Below are 20,864 nucleotides of genomic sequence, written 5' to 3' on the forward strand. Positions count from 1 at the left end.
CATATTATAACATGGAATAGGTCAGGAAATAGAAATGAAAAGAAGAAAATTGGGATGATGAGGCAGACAGTGATGTCATAATGTCTTAGTAGTTCTGATGTCTGCTCAGCAAGGAAAATGATTAATCCCATCTTGACTCTGCTCTTGTCATTCGCAGCTTTACGATGTCAATTTGATGTATATCATACTCAATCTGAGTATGATGTCAATTTTCAATACTAATTATATCTATCATATAGCTTTCCACACATTTATCTTTTCCATGGATTATTTCAGATCATAACAATAAGTTTTTGACTGCTGATGCTTTAAAATTTCCCATTTTACTCTTTAACTGGTTTGATGTACATACTGCCAACTGCATGGTCCATCTTGTGTACTTCGACCGGATATATACTTGCAAGAATATACTCTGAAGAAGAGTCTCTGCCCAAAATGTCAACTGCTTCTTCATTTCCATGGATATCACCTGACCTGCTGAGTTCTTCCAGCATTTTGTGGAAGTTGCTTTGGATTTCCAGCATCTGCAGAATCTCTTGTGTTTAAAATATATGAAACACTTCTCTTTTCTTAAGAGAAGGGTCAAATTTCTTTAATTGTCCACCCTCCGATTTGTGGCCAAATACAATTATAAGGACAGTACACTGTGGATTCTAGATACATGATAAAAAAAAGAACTGAGAACATTAACACCATGTTGATTACCAAATAGAAGGGTTGGTAAAATAAAAGATGTATGTTTTTTTTAAACCTACCAAAAGTCACATTTCACACAGAGCTTTATCCATATTCATCAATTAGTGACAAGACACAGGTTATATCAAATCCCTACTAGTTGGTTTGACCTCTGCATTGACCTTGCCAACATTACAGCTGGTACAGAGTTTAATGATAGTTTCCATAATTACAACAAAGAAATATTTTGCTAATTAGCAGAAGCCCACAGTGTACCCTCCACCGGGAAAATGCTAAACTCTTCTGCCCTTTCCACTAGAAAGTGAGGGAGAAGAGTACAACAATATTTAACATGTTGTAGCCTATTTGTAAACACCATTAATCACAGCTTAGCAGATGGTAGTGTTAATTGCACCTGTGGAACTAACAAGACCCAAGGTTGATTACATTTACAAAGTGCTATTATCACATTACAACCAGAGAATAGCAAACTTTACCCAGTGGTGTCGTTTATTCAGGTAAGGAAAGACAGACTGTAATGAATGAATAGCTATCACCGTTTGTTTTCATACACTTTCATTCTCGCCTTTTTCTCTCTCTTCCGCCCACCCCCTGACAGACGCAAATACAGATTCAGCTTGTTACCGCTGGACTCGGTTGCAATCAAAGCTACTTTTTCCTGCCCACAGCTATTTTAGTTTTAAATGCATTACGTCCCTCAGATCCAATAAATGACCGCACCCGTGGTGGCACTGCATTTACAACCTTAATTAATGGTACAAGAGGTAGATAGCTTGATCAATAAGGAGAAGAACCAAAACAAAATGGTCCTGTGAGAGAGGCGGACAATGTTCCTGAGGAAAAAGTTCTTTAGAAACAAAAGTAATTAAAGGATACAAAAATCCCAATCCAAGTAATGCACAGGAAGTCAGCAAAACAAGCATGTGAATAAATTGCCCTGTATTCCTTTCTTCCAATGTACTGTAAAAGGAATTCCAGATGTCATTCTTTCTTCTTCTTGAGCTCTTAGCTCCCAGTGGAGCATAGGCCATTGATGACCTCCCGTCTCCATTATCCAAAGTGGATGGTATGTCAGGAGTTCAATGTTTCTGTAACCTATTGTGTCCACTGTACAGGCCTAAACAGCTTCACCAGAGCTCTGCTGGCCAGCCTTACCCACTTCCATCTCTCATGATGTAAGATTGGATTTTGAGAGGCCCAAATGACATTGCACACACCAAATTAGTAAGATTCTTGCACTCCCATTTTAATTGGCTGTTCCTAATTTCCATGAAGGGATCTCAGTTTGAAAGAATTGTCGAATTTCTCAGTTCCTGGACTCATGGGGGTTCTATGTTCTGCCTTTTCTGCACTGGTGCCACAGCATCACTTCTGCCTTTCATACACCAAATGATGAGCCTGCAGAAGAGGCAGGCAGCTGAAATAGAGAAATGCTTGCAAATCAAGCCAACTCCACGTGCCCAGCACAAGTAATTTAAATGGTGTTGATCCCAGTGATGGAAGACTCTTCCCTAAGAAGATGGCAGGAGCAGTGGTTGGCCAGTATCTGTGGAGACAAAAGCAGAGATAACAATTAAGGCCAATGAGCTTTTATTAGAACTAAGTAAAATTTGGAATCAAACATGCTTTGATTGGGAGTAAAGAGGATAGTATAGAGAAACCAAGGGGAAAGAGTCTGCAGTGGGAAGAGCAAGAGAGACTGAATGGAATAGAAGGAAATAGAAGAGGACAGAGGAAAGGATAAATAAAAGATACTGGTATTGTGAGATACAAAACACTGCCCTGCTGGAAATTTAAAATAAAATGGTGAATGTTGGAAGTATTCAGCATGTCAGGTAGCATCTGTGGAGAAAGAAAATTGAGATAAAGTGATAGTTTGATGACCTTTCCTTGGAAGGGCCCAGTTGTTAAGCATGCAGAGGCTTGCAACCTGAAATTGTTGAAGAATGAGTTTCAAGGTCCGTTGAGTGAGAAGATGAGACGATGTTCCTCAAGCATATGCTGAGTTTTGCCAGAACTGAAGAAGGTCAAAGGTAGAGAGATAGAATAAGAACAGTATGGAGAATTAAAGTGAGTGTGGGTCACTTCTATTGATTGACTGGATGTGTCTGTACAATGGTCACCCAACTGCTGTTCGGTTGGTCTGTGGTAGGAGACGCTACTTAGTGATAACTAAGTTGGTCCTGGATGGTGAGAAAGGTGGTGTTAAAGGTCAGGTTTTTGCATTTCCTGTGGTTGCATAAAAAGGTGCTGTGAGAATGGAATAGGTGTGATGGAGATAGTAAAGTGAACCAGAAAATCTTTGATGGAACTCAATGAAAGGGACTTGAAGATATATTATCTGCTGGGGCGAGGGGGTAGTGGTGTGGAGATCGAAGCCTGGTGTCTGCAGGCCTGAGTCCATGTCCACTGGAGGCCTGTCCTGGGGTTAAAGGACTGTGTATGTGCATGGGTGGGAGGGAGGAATGAGGCTTGAGTTGCTGTTGTTGTTTTGTTGATGGTTGCTTATGGTGTTCTGTCGAGCATTGTGGGAACACTATGTGGGTGTCAGAACATGTGGCGACACTTGCGGGCTGCCCCCGGCTCACCCTTGGCTGTGATGGTTGTTAATACAAATGACGCATTTCACTGAACGTGTCAGTGTACATGCGAACATGGCAAACTTGAATCGTGAATTTTATAGTGATTGAAGGTGGCAGAAATAACAGAAAATCACCTGTTAATGGATCACTTCTTGTTTCAGTCCTATTCAGGCTGACTCCCTGAACTCATTTTGCGCAGAATCAGATGTTTCAGTATCATGCTGCAGCTTTCATTCTGCAACTAACTTCGTCTTTGACTTCTAACACTTGTCCCAATGAAGCTTAAAGCAAACTCTGGCTTGGTATGTTAAAGCACTGGGACTAAACTCTGCTCCCACTTGCACATTTGCCCGTTTCTGATTTCACTCGACTCCTCTGTCTCCTTCTCTGTGGATAGATTAATGAGCAATATTCACTGTAAGACATGGATTCCCATGCTTCCTGTACTATTCCTCCTCCCATGCTGCCCCTAGTAAGGACTCTCCCCATGGTACTTATTCCTGCAAGAGGCCTATGTGCTACACCTGTCCATACGCCTCCTCCCTCGCCCCCCATCCAGGGCTCCAAGCAGTCCTTCCAGGTGAGGTGACACTTCACCTGCAAATCTGCTGGGGTTGTCTATTGTGTCTGGTGCTCCAGATGTGGCCTCCTCTACATTGGTGAGACCCTTTGTAAATTGTGGAAGGCTTTGTCGAGCAGTATTGCACCGTCCGTCACTAAAAGGACTTCCCAGTGGGCAAACATTTTAATTCTGATTCCCATTCCCGTTCTGACATGCCGATCCATGGCCTCCTCTTGTGGCGAGATGAGGCCGCCCTGAAGGTGGAGGAGCAACACGTTATATTCCATCTGGATGCCCTCCAACCTGATGGCATGAATATAGATTTCTCCTTATGGTAAAAAAAAAATCCCTTCCCCTCTCCTCTTCTTCTATTCCTCACTCCAGCCTCTTACCTCTTCTCAACTTTCTATTACCTCCTCCTGGATCCCCTCCTCCTTCCCTTTCTCCTGTGGTCCACCCTCCTCTCCTATCAGACTCCTGCTTCTCCAGCCCTTGGCCTTTTTCACCTTCCAGCTTGCTTCTTTCCTCCTCCCCTCACCTTTTTATTCGGGTGTCTTCCCCCTTCCTTGTCAATCCTGAAGGGACCCAGCCTGAAACGTCTTCTGTTTATTCTTCTCCATAAATGCTGCTTGACCTGTTGAATTGCCCAACGTTTTGTGTGTGGCGCTTTGGGTTTCCAGCATCTGCAGATTTTCTCATGTTTATGACTGTCTACTCATTGTATCTGTTCTAATGATGACCATTTCTGCACTTGAATTTCTGTCCTGATTCCATATTCCCTCATCACGATTTAGAACATAGAACAGTACAGCACAGTGCAGGCCCTTTGGCCCACGAAGTTCTGCCAACCTTTTAACCTACTCCAAAATCAATCTAACCCTTCAATCCCACATAGACCTCCATTTTTTTTCTTTTATCCATGTGTCTATCTAAGATTCTTAAATGTCCTTATGCATCTGCACCCACCCACCACCCCGGCAATATGTTCCATGCATTTACCATTCTTTGTGTACAGAAACCTACCCCTACCGTTCACCCTATACTTTCCTCCAACCACATTAAAAGTATGTCCTTTTAATGGACATATTTGCCACTCCTATCCTAGGGAAAATAAACTGGTATTAAGCCATAGCTACCCTAGGGAAAATAGACTAGTTTTCTCTCCACCATCCAGGGACTCCAACACCCTTTCCAGGAGAAGCAGAAATTCACTTGGATATCTTCTAATTTAAGGTATTGCATTCAGTGCTCACAATGCTATCTACTCTGCACTTTGCAGAAAACATCCGTTCAGTGTACAAGGGTGACTCTGGGCTTTGTGTTTCTTTTATTCTGCTGCTAACTTCATAACTTGGCATATTACAGCTTCGGGATTGAACACCAAATTAAATAATTTCAGATAATATGCATTTTTGGCCTTACCAGAACGGCCGAGGCCCACAACCTGTATCATCAACACCATTTTTCTCTCTATAGATACTCGGTGGTCCTCTGAACAGTTATAACATTCTTTTGTTGCAGATTTCCAGTAAACTATATTTTGTTTTTCAAACCCCAGCACCGTTTTATCTTTCTCTCACCTTTCTTATTATCTCCTATGGACATATCATCTGTGAATGGACTTTATCACACCCCCTCAGCCAGTAACCACCACCACTGGCGATGTTCTGTTCCTTCTGGTCTCCACCTCATCGCGGATCCTCCTTTTGTTCTCTCCACTCCCGAATCTCCTCTGAAAATTAAAACATTCCTAAATTTTACTAGCACTAATGAAAGCTCTGATCTGAAAAAGTAACCTTATTTCCTCCACAGATTCTTAAGGGGAAGCTTATTATTTCCAGCATTCTGGAGAGTTATAGAAGTACGAGGGGATGGGTTGGTGTGGGGTCTTGGTGAGATCTTTAAGGATTTTACTTAGATTGTAAATACACAAAAGTTATTTTTCTGAATAAAATATTCATTTTTAACAGTAAGGGTTTAAAGTTTAGAATGTTAATCGCAAGAAATATATTGAATAGTTGATACGAGGAAATCTGCAGATGCTGGAAATTGAAACAACAACACACACAAAATGCCGGTAGAACACAGCAGGCCAGGCAGCATCTATAGGGAGAAGCGCTGTCGACGTTTTGGGCCGAGACCCTTCGTCAGGACTAACCGAAAGGAAAGATAGTAAGAGATTTGAAAGTAGTGGGGGGAGAGGGAAATGCGAAATGATAGGAGAAGACCGGAGGGGGTGGGATGAAGCTAAGAGCTGGAAAGGTGATTGGCGAAAGTGATACAGAACTGGAGAAGGGAAAGGATCATGGGACGGGAGGCCTCAGGAGAAAGAAAGGAGGGGGGGGAGCACCAGAGGGAGATGGAGAACAGGCAAACAACTAAATATGTCAGGGATGGGGTAAGAAGGGGAGGAGGGCCATTGACGGAAGTTAGAGAAGTCAATGTTCATGCCATCAGGTTGGAGGCTACCCAGCCGGTGTATAAGGTGTTGTTCCTCCAACCTGAGTATGGATTCATTTTGACAATAGAGGAGGCCATGGATAGACATATCAGAATGGGAATGGGACGTGGAATTAAAATGTGTGGCCAGTGGATCTCCAACATTGACTTCTCTAACTTCCGTCCCCCCCTTAGCTCCCCCCCTTTCTTTCTCCTGAGGCCTCCCGTCCCATGATTCTTTCCCTCCTTTGGCAAGTTTGCCCCCCATGAAGGTGATGTTATTTGTGTAAAAGATTACCACTCAAGGGCAGGTTTAAAAAAAATAGCCTGAATTCCTTGCAGCAAAAGGGATGCAAAACTATTAGCTTCTGAAACATGATAAAGAAATGGATGGGATATTTTGAAGGTTAGCCTAGCAAAATCAATATTTTCTTTTCTCCTCCTGCTAGAAACATTACTGTTCTACAGTCTATGTATGTTTTAACCATTAAAACAGCAAAATATAATGGGTAAATAGAAACTTAGAAATAAATACAATCATTTACAAAGCAAATAATAGCTGAACAGAAAAAGAAAAAGCAAACTGTATTACATATAATGGTGTACTGCTTCATTGATTACATATTTCCTTCATTTCAATATGTCTAGAAATGTACTTTTTACTGCATCACTAACAGCATTGGCTCTTCCAAACCAGCATATTATAATATTAATAGACATCACTTTAAATTAAATCTGAAATTGTGGTAAATTATAAGCACTATATAAGTATTTTTCAGTAACATTAGTATCAATCATCTTTAGAAAGCCAAGAAATTTATTGCCTCTATGATGTACACGGTGTTTTATATCAATAGTTGAAAAACACTGCTGTCAATACTATCCTTCCTTCATAGCACAATGGAAGATTCCAGAAACACAAGGAAACATCACTGAGCAGAACAGATAACAGTAAGGCACCCGTAATAGTAAACACAAGAGATTCTACAGTTGCTGGAAATCCAGAGCAATACACAGAATGCTGGAAGAATTCAGCAGGTCAGGGAACTTCTATGGAGGGGAATAAACAGTTGGCATTTCAGGCCAAGGCCCTTCACCAGAAGTCAACAGTGTTCTAATTGGACCTGGCAGGCAGAGATGAGGTGGCGGAGGGGTGTAGTTGGTGGGTTTGTAATTCAACCGAGGTATCTATTCCTGATCACTGCCCAGCCACAGCAGCTTGAAAGAGGCACCCCCAGAGAGAAAGTGACAGTGACAGTGCTACAGGGACCACACTGGAGCTGGTATCACAAAAGAACAAGAAAACCTACCAAAGTACTGTTTTATAAGCTGACTGCAGGTACACATAGTATATTTTTATTTCTATTTTTTGCACTATATTTAAGGTAACTATTACATAGATAGATAGACATACACTTACTGGAATTCACAGTTTTTTCTCTATTATTGGTTATTGCATTGTACTGCTGCCACAGAGTTAACAAATCTCACAACATATACCGGTGATATCAAACCTGATTCTGATCTACAAGTAGACTAAAATTTTAGCAGTAAAGTCTCTGTTTTGCTCAGTGGTTCTGTTCCAGCATGTACATTATGAGCGTTAATATACTAACATCTCAAAAGTTAACCGGAAATAGCACACATTACTTATTGGTGGCAAGATAAAGCTGAGGAAATAAGACATAATTATTTGTACTGTTATATCAACAATGAATATAGAATTGAGACAGGCTTTTATAAACAAATAAAACATTTATTAAACACTGCTCAAAAAAACCAAAAGTAAACAAATGACTAACTTAACCGGAAGTTAACTGCTATACGGCAACTCAAACGGTTCTTAAAGTGATAAATGCGAACGCAGTTCTTAAAAGTGGTAAATGTAGAAGTCCAAATGATTTACAGTCAATTAGGAGAGACTTTCCTGAAGTAACGAATTCCTCGATGACGTGACGTTACTGCTGATCCCAGCTGAAATATGCCTTGCCTGAAGGATTTACGATGAAGGAAATAAAACAGCTTAAAGGCATTGGCCTTTCCTTGGCGAGATCCTGCTCCAGCACTTTCTGCTCTTTAACAGGGACTACCTCGGATGCAGGTTACTAATTCCTTCCGAATGAAGATTAAATAAGGTCGAACCTGTTTTACCGCCGACAACACCAACTTTTCTCGATCCTTTGAGTTTTCCGTACTTCAATAAATTCTTCACTCTCCAACTGGACTACAAAGGTAGGAATCAAAACTGGCAGTGGTTTTAAAATCTGCCGGCACAACTTACAATAGAAAGTAAAACTCCACTTTAAAACAAAACATGCGTCATAAGACGCACACACAGCATAACGGAGTTACTGACGAATCAAGCCATGGACTGACCTGCATCACCGCAGGCCTTTCCCCTTTTATAGCTGTTGAAACAGGCCATCACATGACCTCTCACTGCTGGGAAAATTACATCATGTGACCTCACATTGGCTGGAAATTACATCACTCCACCATCACAAGACCATTACATCATGCCCAGCAGAGACTTAATTACACCATGGTCATGTGACAGTCACAAGATATCCACATGGTATGTAACAGTACAATAGTGAAATAAGCTTTCAACAGTAAGGCTTGAGTCATTAATGTGTCATATTGGCTATTTAGGAGAACTAAATGAGTGGCTAGAAATCAGCACTATGTCGGCGTAAAGAAGAGAGAAGGCAAAAAGAATTTACTGACAAAACTCTTGAAGCTAACACTTCCTTCAAGAGTTTCCAGTAGCAATAATGTTATGACTATTTCCCTCTCTGTAATTGCTTTGAACACTATCCTGTGATGTTGTGTTGTGTGGGAATTCTATAGTACTACTGGGACAAGTACTATTGGGCCTTTGCACAACTCTGAAAAGTACTGTGTAGCTGAAAATAGGTCTCACCTGGAGTGGAACAGTTCAGAAACTTCTTCAAACACAAAGTACACTGCAGATGCTGTGGGCAAATCAGAACGTACAAAAAAGCTGGATGAACTCAGCAGGTCGGGTAGCATCCATTGAAAGCAGTCAACGTTTCGGGTTGAGACCCTTCGGCAGGACTGAAGAAGGAGGGGGCAGGGGGCCCTATAAAGAAGGTAGGGGGAGGGTAGAAAACCAATCAGAGGAAAGATCAAGGGGTGGGGGAGGAGAAGCAGGGAGGGGATAGGCAGGAGAGGTGAAGAAGGAATCTAAGGGGAAAGCACTATGAGTAGTAGAAGAAGGCAGAGTCATGAGAGGTGATAGGCAGCTAGAAGAGGAGACAGAGTGAAGGTGGGATGGGGGAAGGGAGAGGGAGGGAATTACTGGAGGTTGGAGAATTCGATGTTCATACCAAGGGGCTGGAGACTGCCCAGACGGTATATGAGATGTTGTTCCTCCAACCTGAGTTTGGCCTCATCATGGCAGTAGAGGAGGCCATGTATGGACATATCTGAATGGGAATGTGAAGCAGAGTTGAAATGGGTGGCAACTGGGAGATCCTGTCTGTTGTGGCAGATGGAGCGGAGGTGCTCGACGAAGCAGTCCCCCAATCTGCGTCGGGTCTCGCCGACGTAGAGGAGGCCGCACCAGATGCAATAGATGACCCCAACAGACTCACAAGTGAAGTGTTGCCTCACCTGGAAGGACTGTTTGGGGCCCTGAATGGTGGTAAGAGAGGAGGTGTAGGGACAGGTGTAGCACTTACGCTAGCAGGGATAAGTGCCAGGCGGGAGATCTGTGGGGAGGGACGTGTGGACCAGGCAGTCATGAAGGGAAGGATCCCTGCGAAAAGCAGAGAGGGGTAGAGAGGGAAAGATGTCCTTAGTGGTGGGAATCTTCTTCCCTGTCTCTTAGTACCAGGCGGGAAATCAGTCAGTTAGGTCAGCATTAGAAATTTTAGTGTAATTTCCCCCAAATAATATCAATAATAATGCACAATTAGTTTACAGCTTAATTGTCAACCTTCCTTATCTGATTCTTCACCAGCCAGTCCAGGTACAGCCCTCTGACAACCAAGGAGCACTCTCCAAGCCCTTCCCATCATCCTTTAGGTATCAGATCTTCCCAGCAGCTAAAGAATGCTGCTGCATTTGAGGTATATCCTTTTAAAAGCTAGTTGCCAAGATCACAATTTCCAGGCGGGATTTTTATAGAACTTGTGGAACTTGGGGAACAAAAATCATTAGGGTGACACACAACTGTTTTAATGTCATTAAAATGTAATGAAGTAATTTTTGGACCACTATTGTGAGGAGAGCTTCAATTATATGTATCTTCAAACTTTCTATCTCAAAATTACGCATTTTCTTGAGCAGTTAATTAGCTTTTATGTATATATTTGTGTGGTTTTACCTCTTTTCTCTGTTGTAGCAATTACCATTTATATAGCATCTTTAGTATAGCAAAATGATACAAGTTATTTTACAAAATAAAAATTCACACAATCATAAAGAAATATTGGAACATATTGATCAAAATGGTACATTTTAAAGGGTGTCTTTAAAAATAAGGAGAAGAGGTTTCTTCTAACATCCAAAGAGAGGATGGGTGGTGGGGGCCCTTGATGGTGGATGGTGTTTTCATGCAACAGCGCTCTGTGTAGATGTGCACGGTGGTGGGGAGGGTTTTGTCCATGATAGACCGGGCCATATTCACAACTTTTTGTAACATTTTCCATTCAAGGGTATTGGTGTTGCCATATCAGGCCATGATGTAACCAGTCAAAATACTCTCTATCACACATCCATAGAAGTTTATCAAAGTTTTAGATGTCATGCGGAATATTCCCAAACTTCTAAGGAAGTAGAGGCACGGCTCTGCTGTCTTCATAATTGCACTTATGAAGGACAGATCCTCTTAAATGATAACACAAAGGAATTTAAAGTTGTTGACCCACTCCACCTCTACGCAACCCGATAAGAATAGGCTCATGGACCTCTGGTTTTCCTTCCCTTGAAGTCAACAGTCAGTCCCTGATATTGAATAAGAAGTTGTTGCGCCACCACTAGGCTGGATTTTCAATCCCCGTCCTGTATGTTGCTTCATCACCAGCTTTGATTCAGCCAATGACAATGGTGTCATCAATAAACTTAAATATGGCATTGGAGTGGTGCTTAGCCTTACAGTTATAAGTATAAAGTGGGTAGAGCAGTGGGCTAAGCAACTGCCTTGTGGTGCACCTGCGCTGTTGGAGATTGTGGAGGAGATGTTGTTGCCAATCTGAAATGACTCGGTCTACCAGTGAGGAAATCAAGGATCCAATTGCACAAGGGGGTACTGAGGCCAAGGTCTTGAAGCTTATCGATCCCCATTTTGAAGGGATGATAGTATGAATGCCAAGCTGTAGTCGATAAAGAGCATCCTGATGTACGCCACTGGCCTGTCCATATGTTCCAGGGTTGAGTGAAGGGCCATTGAAATGGCATCTGTTATCGGCCTGTTGTGCTGGTAGGCATGCTGGAGTGGATCCAAGTCATTCCTCAGGCAGGAGTTGAAGTTTCTTCACCAACCTCTCAAAGCACTTCATCACACCGGATGTAGGTGCTGCTGGGTGACAATCACCGAGGCAGGTTACCACGTTCTGCTTAGACACCAGGATAATTGAAGTCTGCTTGAAGCGGGTTGGCACTCAGACTGCCGAAGCAAGAGGTTAAAGATACCAGTGAATACTCCGGCTAGCTGATCAGCACAGGTCTTCAGTACTCGGCCAGATACCCCATCTGGGCCGGTTGCTTTCCATGGGTTCAGCTTCCTGAAGGATGCTCTCACGTTGGCTTCAGAGACTGAAATCACAGGGTCATCAGGTCTTTTGGAGTTTGTGAAGAATCCTCCACGTTCTGATCGAACATAGAAGGTGTTGAGCTCATCTGGGAGCAAAGCATTGTTGTCACTTTGTAAGGGGTAACGGCATTCAAGCCCTACCACAGTTGTCGAGCATCCTTCAGTGATTCAGGTTTGGTCTGGAATAGGCAATTTGGACATGAGGTGGCTTTCCAGAGATCATACCTGGACATCTTGCATCTTACTTGGTCAGCAGATCTGAATGTACTGCTCTGGCCCACAGCAGATTGTGGAGCTCATGGTTCATCCAGGGCATCCGACTGAAGATGATTCTGAATCCTAGAACATGACCCAGTCCACCAACTGAAAGCAATCCCATAGCCACTCCACTGCCTCCCATGACCATCTCCTTGTTGTCCTCATCATTGGAGTTTTGCTCTTTAGCCTCTGCACGTATGCAGGTCGGAGAAGGACAGCAAATACTAATTTTCCAAAATGCAGTCTAGGCATGGAACAGTAGACACTCTTTATCGTAGTATAGTGGTGGTTGAGTATGTTGGAATCCCTGGTGCTGATGATAATTTGGCAGAGATTTCTTCAAACAAGACTGATTGAAGTCCCCGACTATGATTTGAAATCTGTCGGAGTGGGCTATTTCTTTCTTGGTAATGGCAGCATTCAATATCTCGAGTGCCTGATTAACATCAGCTTTGGCGGTATGTAAACTGTGGTCACGATCATGGAGAACTTTCTTGGTAAGTAGAACAGTTACACTTGATCACTTGGTGTTTCAAATCAGGGTAACAAGAGTGCCTCAAAACCACTACATCCAAGCACCACGAAGAGTTTATCATGAAACAGACCCCCACCTTTTGCCGTCTACGAATCAGCAGTTCAGTCCACACTGTGCATCATGATGCCTTTTGGGTGTTAACAACGTATCCGGTGTGAGCCAAGTCTCCGATATGGGAGTAAGCTATGTTTCTGATTCTGTACAGTGGCCCCTCCATACCAGATGGCGATGCAACCAGTTAAATGCTCTCCATGGTACACAAAATTTGCTGCAGTTTTTAGTGACATACCAAATCTCCTCAAACTCCTAATGAAATATAAACTTTGGTGTGTCTTCTTTTTAAATTGCATCAATATGTTGGGTCCAGGCCACATCTTCAGAGATGTTGTCACCCAGAAACTTGAAACTTGACACCTTTTCCACTCAACAAATGAAAGTGTATATTTGCAACAGTGGCAATTGATAACACTAGTAGATCTTACAAAAGTATGGAGATATAAGACCAAGAAAGGACGTGATGCAGACATTTGAATTTGGAGAAGGAAGTCTGAGAATCAGAAAGGGAGTGCTGCGGGAGACATTTTCATTTTTTTTCTCATCGGGGTTAGGAGAGGCGGGACTGTGCAGGCGTGTGACGTCAGGCAGTGAATTGCAGAAGATTTAAAAGGACAGAAATCCTGATTCAGGTTTTTAAAAAAAGGGGATAGAGAGAGTTGACGTGGATAGGCTTTTTCCATTGAGAGTAGGGGAGATTCAAACAAGAGGACTTGAGTTGAGAGTTAGGGGGCAAAAGTTTAGGGGTAACACGAGGGGGAACTTCTTTACTCAGAGAGTGGTAGCTGTGTGGAATGAGCTTCCAGCAGAAGTGGTAGAGACAGGTTCGACTGTCATTTAAAAAAAAAATTGGATAGGTATATGGACAGGAAAGGAATGGAGGGTTATGGGCTGAGTGCAGGTCGGTGGGACTAGGTGAGAGTAAGCGTTCAGCACAGACTAGAAGGGCCGAGATGGCCTATTTCTGTGCTGTAATTGTTATATGGTTATTAAAATCGAAATGCCAGAACTTTAACTGATGTGGATGACTGATGGGTGAACAGGACATCCTGAGTATGAGCAGCAAGGGTTAGGATAAGCTCAAGTTTCCTGAGGAGTGTGGATGGTGGGTTAACAATTCTAGGGTACAGACTGATTCAGAACCACAAGAAGTTTGTAAATGGCTCTAGCCCATCTACGGAAGGTTAAGGTCATTACTTGTCAATGATTTGCATACAAAGTAAAATTTCCTCTAATTAGTATTTAAATGGAATCATCAATGTTCTTAATTCTTGAATACACTCACTAATTGACTAGGAATATCTGCCAGCAGAAATCTCCCTTCCCTTGTTTTTTACTGCTATAGCAACATTCTCCCCTATAAAAAATAATTTTTTCTTTCACTCCACTTTAGGAATCAAAGTAGCTTTGAAAATCTTGTGCTAAGATTCATGCTTTGAAAAGCAAACAGATTTCTGCTAATCAACCATTTCAGTCTGCAGATTAAATGATATTACAACAGAAATATTTCTGAGGGTGATGCCTTGAAGTAATGCATCAAGGCAATGAAAATATGATTTGTTATGAGAAAACTATAATTAACTGTATAAGTATAATCTTGCTTTGAAATGGTTTTGCTTTTATTACACTTGTAAATCTGTACAGGATGAGTATTTTCACTGTGGGAGAAAATCAGTAGAAAGAAAGGAGAACCAAAAAGATAAGAATTATCTGCATGAGTAATCTAATTTGCTGTGACTCTGTATTTTTCAGCCTTTAGATTGGTATTAGATTGTATACACAAATGAATGTTATGGCATGAGAAAAATAATTTTCATTCATTTACTTTTATTTTGCTTATTAAGATGAGAGGGAATAAAATATTTTTTCATCTAAAATCAGCATTAAGCACTCCCTCATCAGATGCTAGGATGAAGGGTTAAGCCTTCTCTATATTACTCCAATAATGGATCGAAACTTCCTTCCATTAATTGCACGTGGAAGAAAATCTGCACAATATTGTAAGGCAAGTTCAACTAGAATGGAGTTTGTTGCAACTTGCACTTTCCGCATTGTTATTTTCTGATTCATTCTGATTGGAACAGGTTGAGAGACCATCACAAAATTCCCAAACTCCTATAGTGATCCACTGTGGCCCACGTTGAGGTAATACGCCAGCCAGCTCAGGAGATTAACTGAACATATGCTGTACCTCAGAAGGTCCTCAGAAGAACATTTGTGGCAAATTAGTTATTTGCAGCTGGGACAGCAATTGGATTGCTACTAATGACTTTAGTTAGTAATACCATTGTCTCTAATTCAGGATTTGTGCGCTTAAATCTACTTTTCAAGGTTTGACTAAATAATCTACTTTGACACTTCAGTGTAATACCAGAGGGAATGCTGCATTGTTTTAGTGTTATTTTTGCACAGTATGTTAAACTGGCTTAATTCATCATTCAGAAAACTGTGTAAATAGACAGAAAAGACATGGAACTTCCCCAGGTAATTTCAATCCCAAAGGCAACAAAGAAAAAAACCCACATTAAATGGCAGGGAGAAGAAAACAAAAACACAAATTCCTTTCCTGAATCTGAACCAACAGAGTAATCTGCAAGATTTTTATTTGAGAATTTCTATACTGAGGATGAGTTGTTTCTACTCTTAAGTTCTCTGCAGTGGAAGATGCCTGCACAATTCTTTAAATTTGATGTGGCCGTTACACGGGCTACCACATGGACTCAACAGCAAGGTCTTGCAAAATGGGTTTGTCTATGATATTCTGAAAAAGTTGCCAATATTCACGATTAAGGCTGAAATGAAGGCATTTGGGTCGATTTACTGAAAAAACAGGAATTGCCACAGTCCAAAAGAATGGAGAATAAAAAACAAATAGAGAAGAAACATGAAGATCCCTAGTTTTTCTTGATCACTATATTTGTTACATCTGTAACTCGATGATATTAATGTTAATGACAGTAAAATACATAATTAAGATATATGAAATGGGCTCACAGCTCATTGTCAGGAAAATAATAACCTTAGGTCTATCGTGCTTGTAAAGCAGAGAACATGATGCATAAAGACCTCCCCAGAATGTGACTCTCAAAGATATTTAACAACCCTTTGTACTAAAAAGACCATCATTGATTGAAATAAATGAAGTTACAATAGATTTGTGTTCACCTGCTGAAAGTGGATTGAAAATGGGAATTGTCAGAGTATTCAGTTTGCACAATGATAACACAACTCACAGTCACTGAATAATCAATATATTGATAAAGCATTGCTTTTTGTCTTTAAGGTTTAGTTATATGAGGATCGAAAGAGAAATGAACAACAAATTCAAAGAAGCATCTACAACAGTGACTACTCATCAAAAATAATTCATTGACTGTAAAGCACTAAGGGATAACTTGAAGCTGTTTGTGATGTACATCATTATTTTGTTTTCAGAAAAATGTATATGTACTGATACCGATCACTAGGATGTGTAAGGGAATGGCCAATCTGTGGTTACAGATGGTGATTCACATGTTGGAGGTCAAAAGTCCATTGTGGTAAATTCCAAAACTGAACTTAATAAATCTGGTAAATTTGTGAGTTGACTCAAATTCAATAAGGTTCTTTAAGAGAGCTATTTTCCTTCCTGTCTAATTTCTTAAAATGCCCTTAAAGCAACCAAAGTTGGGCACTAAACATTCTCATAACCACATTACCCACCTGGCTAGAATACATTTAAATAATGTTCGAGTTTTTTTTAAAAAGGTGAAATGTGTGACCCCTGTTTGACAGAAAAACATGACGGTGTTCAGTGGAAATGATTAGGGAAACTTGCCAGATGTCAATCAGATGGCTGGCTTTTGTGGATAACAAAGAGAGACTAAGTGGAATTATCAGTGTTCCAATCCTGCTTTATCCCTTGATTTAAACCAAGCACTCTACCACAACCACTGAGACATCGTCTAATCATAAAAATAAGCCCTATAGCTTTTACAAAGTAAATACTGCAACAAGATATACATAAATTACTAGAAATCTTCCTTTGATGCTCAGATGAAATGATCAGTCTCTGCCAAATTCACCTTGGTGAATAAATTAACATAGACTTCAAGCATTGGCCCAAAGAAAAACTCATTTTGTTTCCATCTTTGCATATGCTCCCCTTTTCCCCCCATTCTATTTCTTTATTATTGCCTTGAATGAGATCAGTTACCTCAGCAAAGACAGTGAGATCTTGGTCCCTTAGTATCTCAGACAATCCCTGAATATATCATTGAGTAATGACAAGAACTGGTTAAAAAAAAGTAGTAATTCCATAAGTACTAAACTTATTCTTATTAAACTATTCTTTTCTGACTAAATAATTTAAGATTTGAAACAATATTCTCTTTGATTGCTATCTGATCCAATAACCTCATTGTGAGTTGAATATTATAATTGCCTCCTTTTAATTTTAACAGAAACTACTTCAACACATTTGTAGCTTCTTGCCAGGTAAAGATGCAGCCATGTGAATCACAATACAGGAAGACTTGGATCCATTTTCTATTCTAAGGTAGTGGATTTCAGTCAGTTTGGCAATCACATTTCCTGTTAACTGAAAAACCAGCTACTCCCGACAGATCTGCATCCGTGTCAACTCAGGGCAAGATCAATTTTTCTTCTGAAACCTCGCACTATGATCAAACAACTTATTTGCACTCATTGCCTTGGCTGACTTAAGGAATTAGCTTGATGCTTGACTGTGATAAAGGCAAAAGGGATATATCTATCAGAAATCAATTCTCTTCCCCAGGGAGACAGGACAGAGAAGGAACTAATAATTTTACAACTACAATGATGACTCTAAGACAATTCAAACATTTGAGGAAGAACTAGTATGCAGGAGTTTTTCAAAAGGAAATTACCACTTAAAATGACAAAGTAGGCCTGTTAGAAAAAGCTTATCTAAATGATTAGGAAGCTTTCATAATATGCCTCAAAATATAGGATATGCATTGGAAGTGAAGAACAGCTTTGGTATGATTTTGTTAGATTGGACAATGTTATCATTAGTAGCAAAACATGCCTGCAAAGACTAACTGGCAAAGATTTAAAAGGCTGTTACTCTTTATCAAATAATCAAAAATGTCCTGGGAATATTAAGCTTGCATATGACACAATAATCTGCACTGGTATCAGCAACCTCAAAAAAAAGGTTGAGCCTGATTTAACTATTTAATATTGATATGGTGATGCCTATTATGGTAATTGCCAAACATGTAGAAGGCAGGCAGGATTCGGAATTGAAGTCTGTGGAGAAAAATTGCACTGTATGAACCTCTAACAATCCACAGGTAAAGCCAAGGAGTAATGGCTAAAAAAAAAACAGCAAGTATATGACACATAGAGCCATTGGTCAGGTTTTATCGGTTTGTCAGCCTCCCTCCTATTCACGAGCTGGAAAATATACAAATATACAAAAGGTACAACCTTGTAAAATCACTTAGAGGGAAGTCTATACTAAAATCCAGCTTAAAATTCCTCAACTATTTATTATCCTAGACAACATAAACGTTCGAGGGTCTCATCTGACATATTTGACTTACGGAACTAAACTGTTCATTGATTAAATTATTATTTGAATTAGGGAAAAGGGACAACTTTATAGAAAACAGCAAGAACCTGGGAAAAAGGAAAGTAAAAGATTTGCCAGCTGTGCAGTTGATAGAGGGTCAAAACCGATGTTCAAATGGGAGCCAGAAGTTCAAAGAAGTGATATTTCTCCATACAACGAAAGATGTGACAAAGGACAATATTTTTTATGGCTAATATTGTTAAATGATATGTTCTTCATTGGATCAAATTTACCATTTTGACCTGATTTACCAATTATCAATTGGACAGTGATACTAGAAATCCAGAGTAACACACACAAAATGCTGGAACTCAGCAGGTCAAGCAGCATCTAAGGACTAGAGACTCGATGTTTTGGGCTGAGACCCTTCATTCGGACTGGAAAGAAAGGTGGAAGAAGCCAGAATAAGTTGGTGGCGGGAGCTGAAGGTGTATAAGATAAGAGGTGATAGGTGAAGCCAGCTGAGGGGAAGGTGGGTGAGTGGGGGTGGGAAATGAGGTGATAAGGTGGGAGGTGGTTAAAATGTAGATCCTGATTTAAATATTTAATATTGATAAGGTAATGCATATTATGGTTATTGTAAAAATGTAGAAGGCAGGCAGGATTCTGAATTAAAATCTGTTGGGAAAAATGCACTGTATGAACCTCTAAAGACTGGTAAATTGGTAAATTAAAGTCACACATACCCAGGTACAGTGAAAAGCTTGTCTTCTATATAGTTCATACAGAACAATTCATTACAACCGTGCATTGAGGTAATATAACATAAAACAATAACAGAGTGCAGATTAAAGTGTTACAGTTACAAAGAAAGTGCACTGCAGGTAGACAATAAGATGAAAGGTCATAGTGAGGTAGATTGAGGTCAAGAGTCCATCTTATTGTGCTTGGAACCGTTCAATAGTCTTACAGCAGCAGGATAGAAGGTGTCTGAGCCTGGTGGTACGTGTTTTCAGGCTTTTGCATCTTTTGCCTGATGGGATGGGGAAATAGAGAGAATGACCGTCTCTGATTACTCTAGCTGCTTTAGAAGTGTAGATAGATTCCGTGCAGGGGAGACTGGATTCCATGAAGTGCTGAGCTGTATCCACATCTCTCCGCAGTCTCAGACAGAACAGTTGCTATGATGCATCTGGATAAGATGCTTTCTATGGTGCATTGATATTATCCAAGCTTAGGAGGGAAGGTGGAGAATACTGGGAGTCTATGGCTTGGTTATCACACAATTTAAGCAAGACAGAATTTGTGAATCAAGTGATCTTTGCCCGTCTACCTTCTTGTCCGTAACTATCTGATTAACTGGGTCACTGGACATTCGAGGAACGAGAAAATAGCTGGGATACCCTTCATTTATTTAGGACACCTCACCACTTAACTGGGACAGGAGATTATTGCTGAAGTCTCTAATTAATGTTAGTTACATGCACTTTTGTGGCCGCTAGACAATACACTGTGCTTAGAGCAAAGAGTTTTTAAAATAGTGTCAGTTGTGTGTGCTTGTGTTATGTTATCTGATGAACACCGATTTAAAAAGCAGTGCTTTTTGCTCATTTTGTTTTGTCTTTTGACTTTACAAGTCTTCAAACCCTTGCCAAGATGCCCTGAAAAGACGTGACACTAGCTGACATAGTTACTGTACTGGGCCCAATTAAAAGCCATCCACCTAACACCACTCATTGTCGGCTGGCAGCGATAACTGGAGTGCCAAAATCTACAACTGCACGCTTGATAGCTCAGTCAGATAAACTGCAAGAAGAGTGGACGTTCTGCAAGAAGAGTGGACGTTATGCAAGAAACAGCACAGGGCACCCCCCCAAAAAAAAGCGGTAAGGAAACAGATATTGAAGAAGACCTGAATCAATGGTTTTCCGTTGCAACTGGACAAGGTGTATGTGTTTCAATGGACCGATATTTTAACAAAACAAGTCAGAGGAGCCAGCTAAGAAGCTGGTCATGAAGATTTTAAAGCAACAAATGGTTGGAGGTCTCGATAGAAATGCTGGCAAATTAAACTCAAGAAAGATAGGACTGATGCTACACGTGCAGGAACGTGGAAATTTACAAAGCTCCCCAACTTGTTTCAAAAATTTTGTGCAGAAGGTATCTCCAATGCAGATAAAACAGGGCTTGTTGTTCTTAAAGAAAAAGTGGTGCCATGCTGAACAAATACCTTAGCTACAAACACACACCATCAGGTCGAAAGAAACGACTGGATCAATTATCTGCACTAGGCGTCCACGCTGATTTTGTTCATTTACACTCAATCAAAAGAACACAGCAGCATGCACTGCATGAATCCCTCCATCAATTAATTTTAGGAACTAATATAGTGTTCTATTTTTTCTGTATTTCATTTAACG

The 20,864-nt window shown here is 40.7% G+C and overlaps 1 protein-coding gene across 2 annotated transcripts in view; it reads right to left on the reverse strand.

The window, feature by feature from the left end:
• Positions 1–552: 552 nt before the first annotated feature.
• The window catches only part of mrm1 (mitochondrial rRNA methyltransferase 1 homolog (S. cerevisiae)), a 32,339-nt gene continuing 12,027 nt past the window's right edge, over positions 553–20,864 (reverse strand). The window contains exons 6-8 of one of the 2 annotated variants that reach the window (XM_073053443.1): positions 5,560–5,572; positions 5,421–5,527; positions 553–2,242 (exon numbers count right to left, since the gene is read on the reverse strand). In XM_073053443.1, the coding sequence (XP_072909544.1) occupies positions 5,467–5,527; positions 5,560–5,572 (74 nt within the window). In that variant the 3' untranslated portion in view covers positions 553–2,242; positions 5,421–5,466. Of the gene's footprint in view, positions 2,243–5,420; positions 5,573–20,864 lie in introns of those variants that run through there. The other variant, XM_073053445.1, reaches the window with a different exon arrangement.

Source organism: Hemitrygon akajei, chromosome 8 (assembly GCF_048418815.1).
Source record: "Hemitrygon akajei chromosome 8, sHemAka1.3, whole genome shotgun sequence".
Classification (NCBI taxonomy): domain Eukaryota; kingdom Metazoa; phylum Chordata; class Chondrichthyes; order Myliobatiformes; family Dasyatidae; genus Hemitrygon; species Hemitrygon akajei.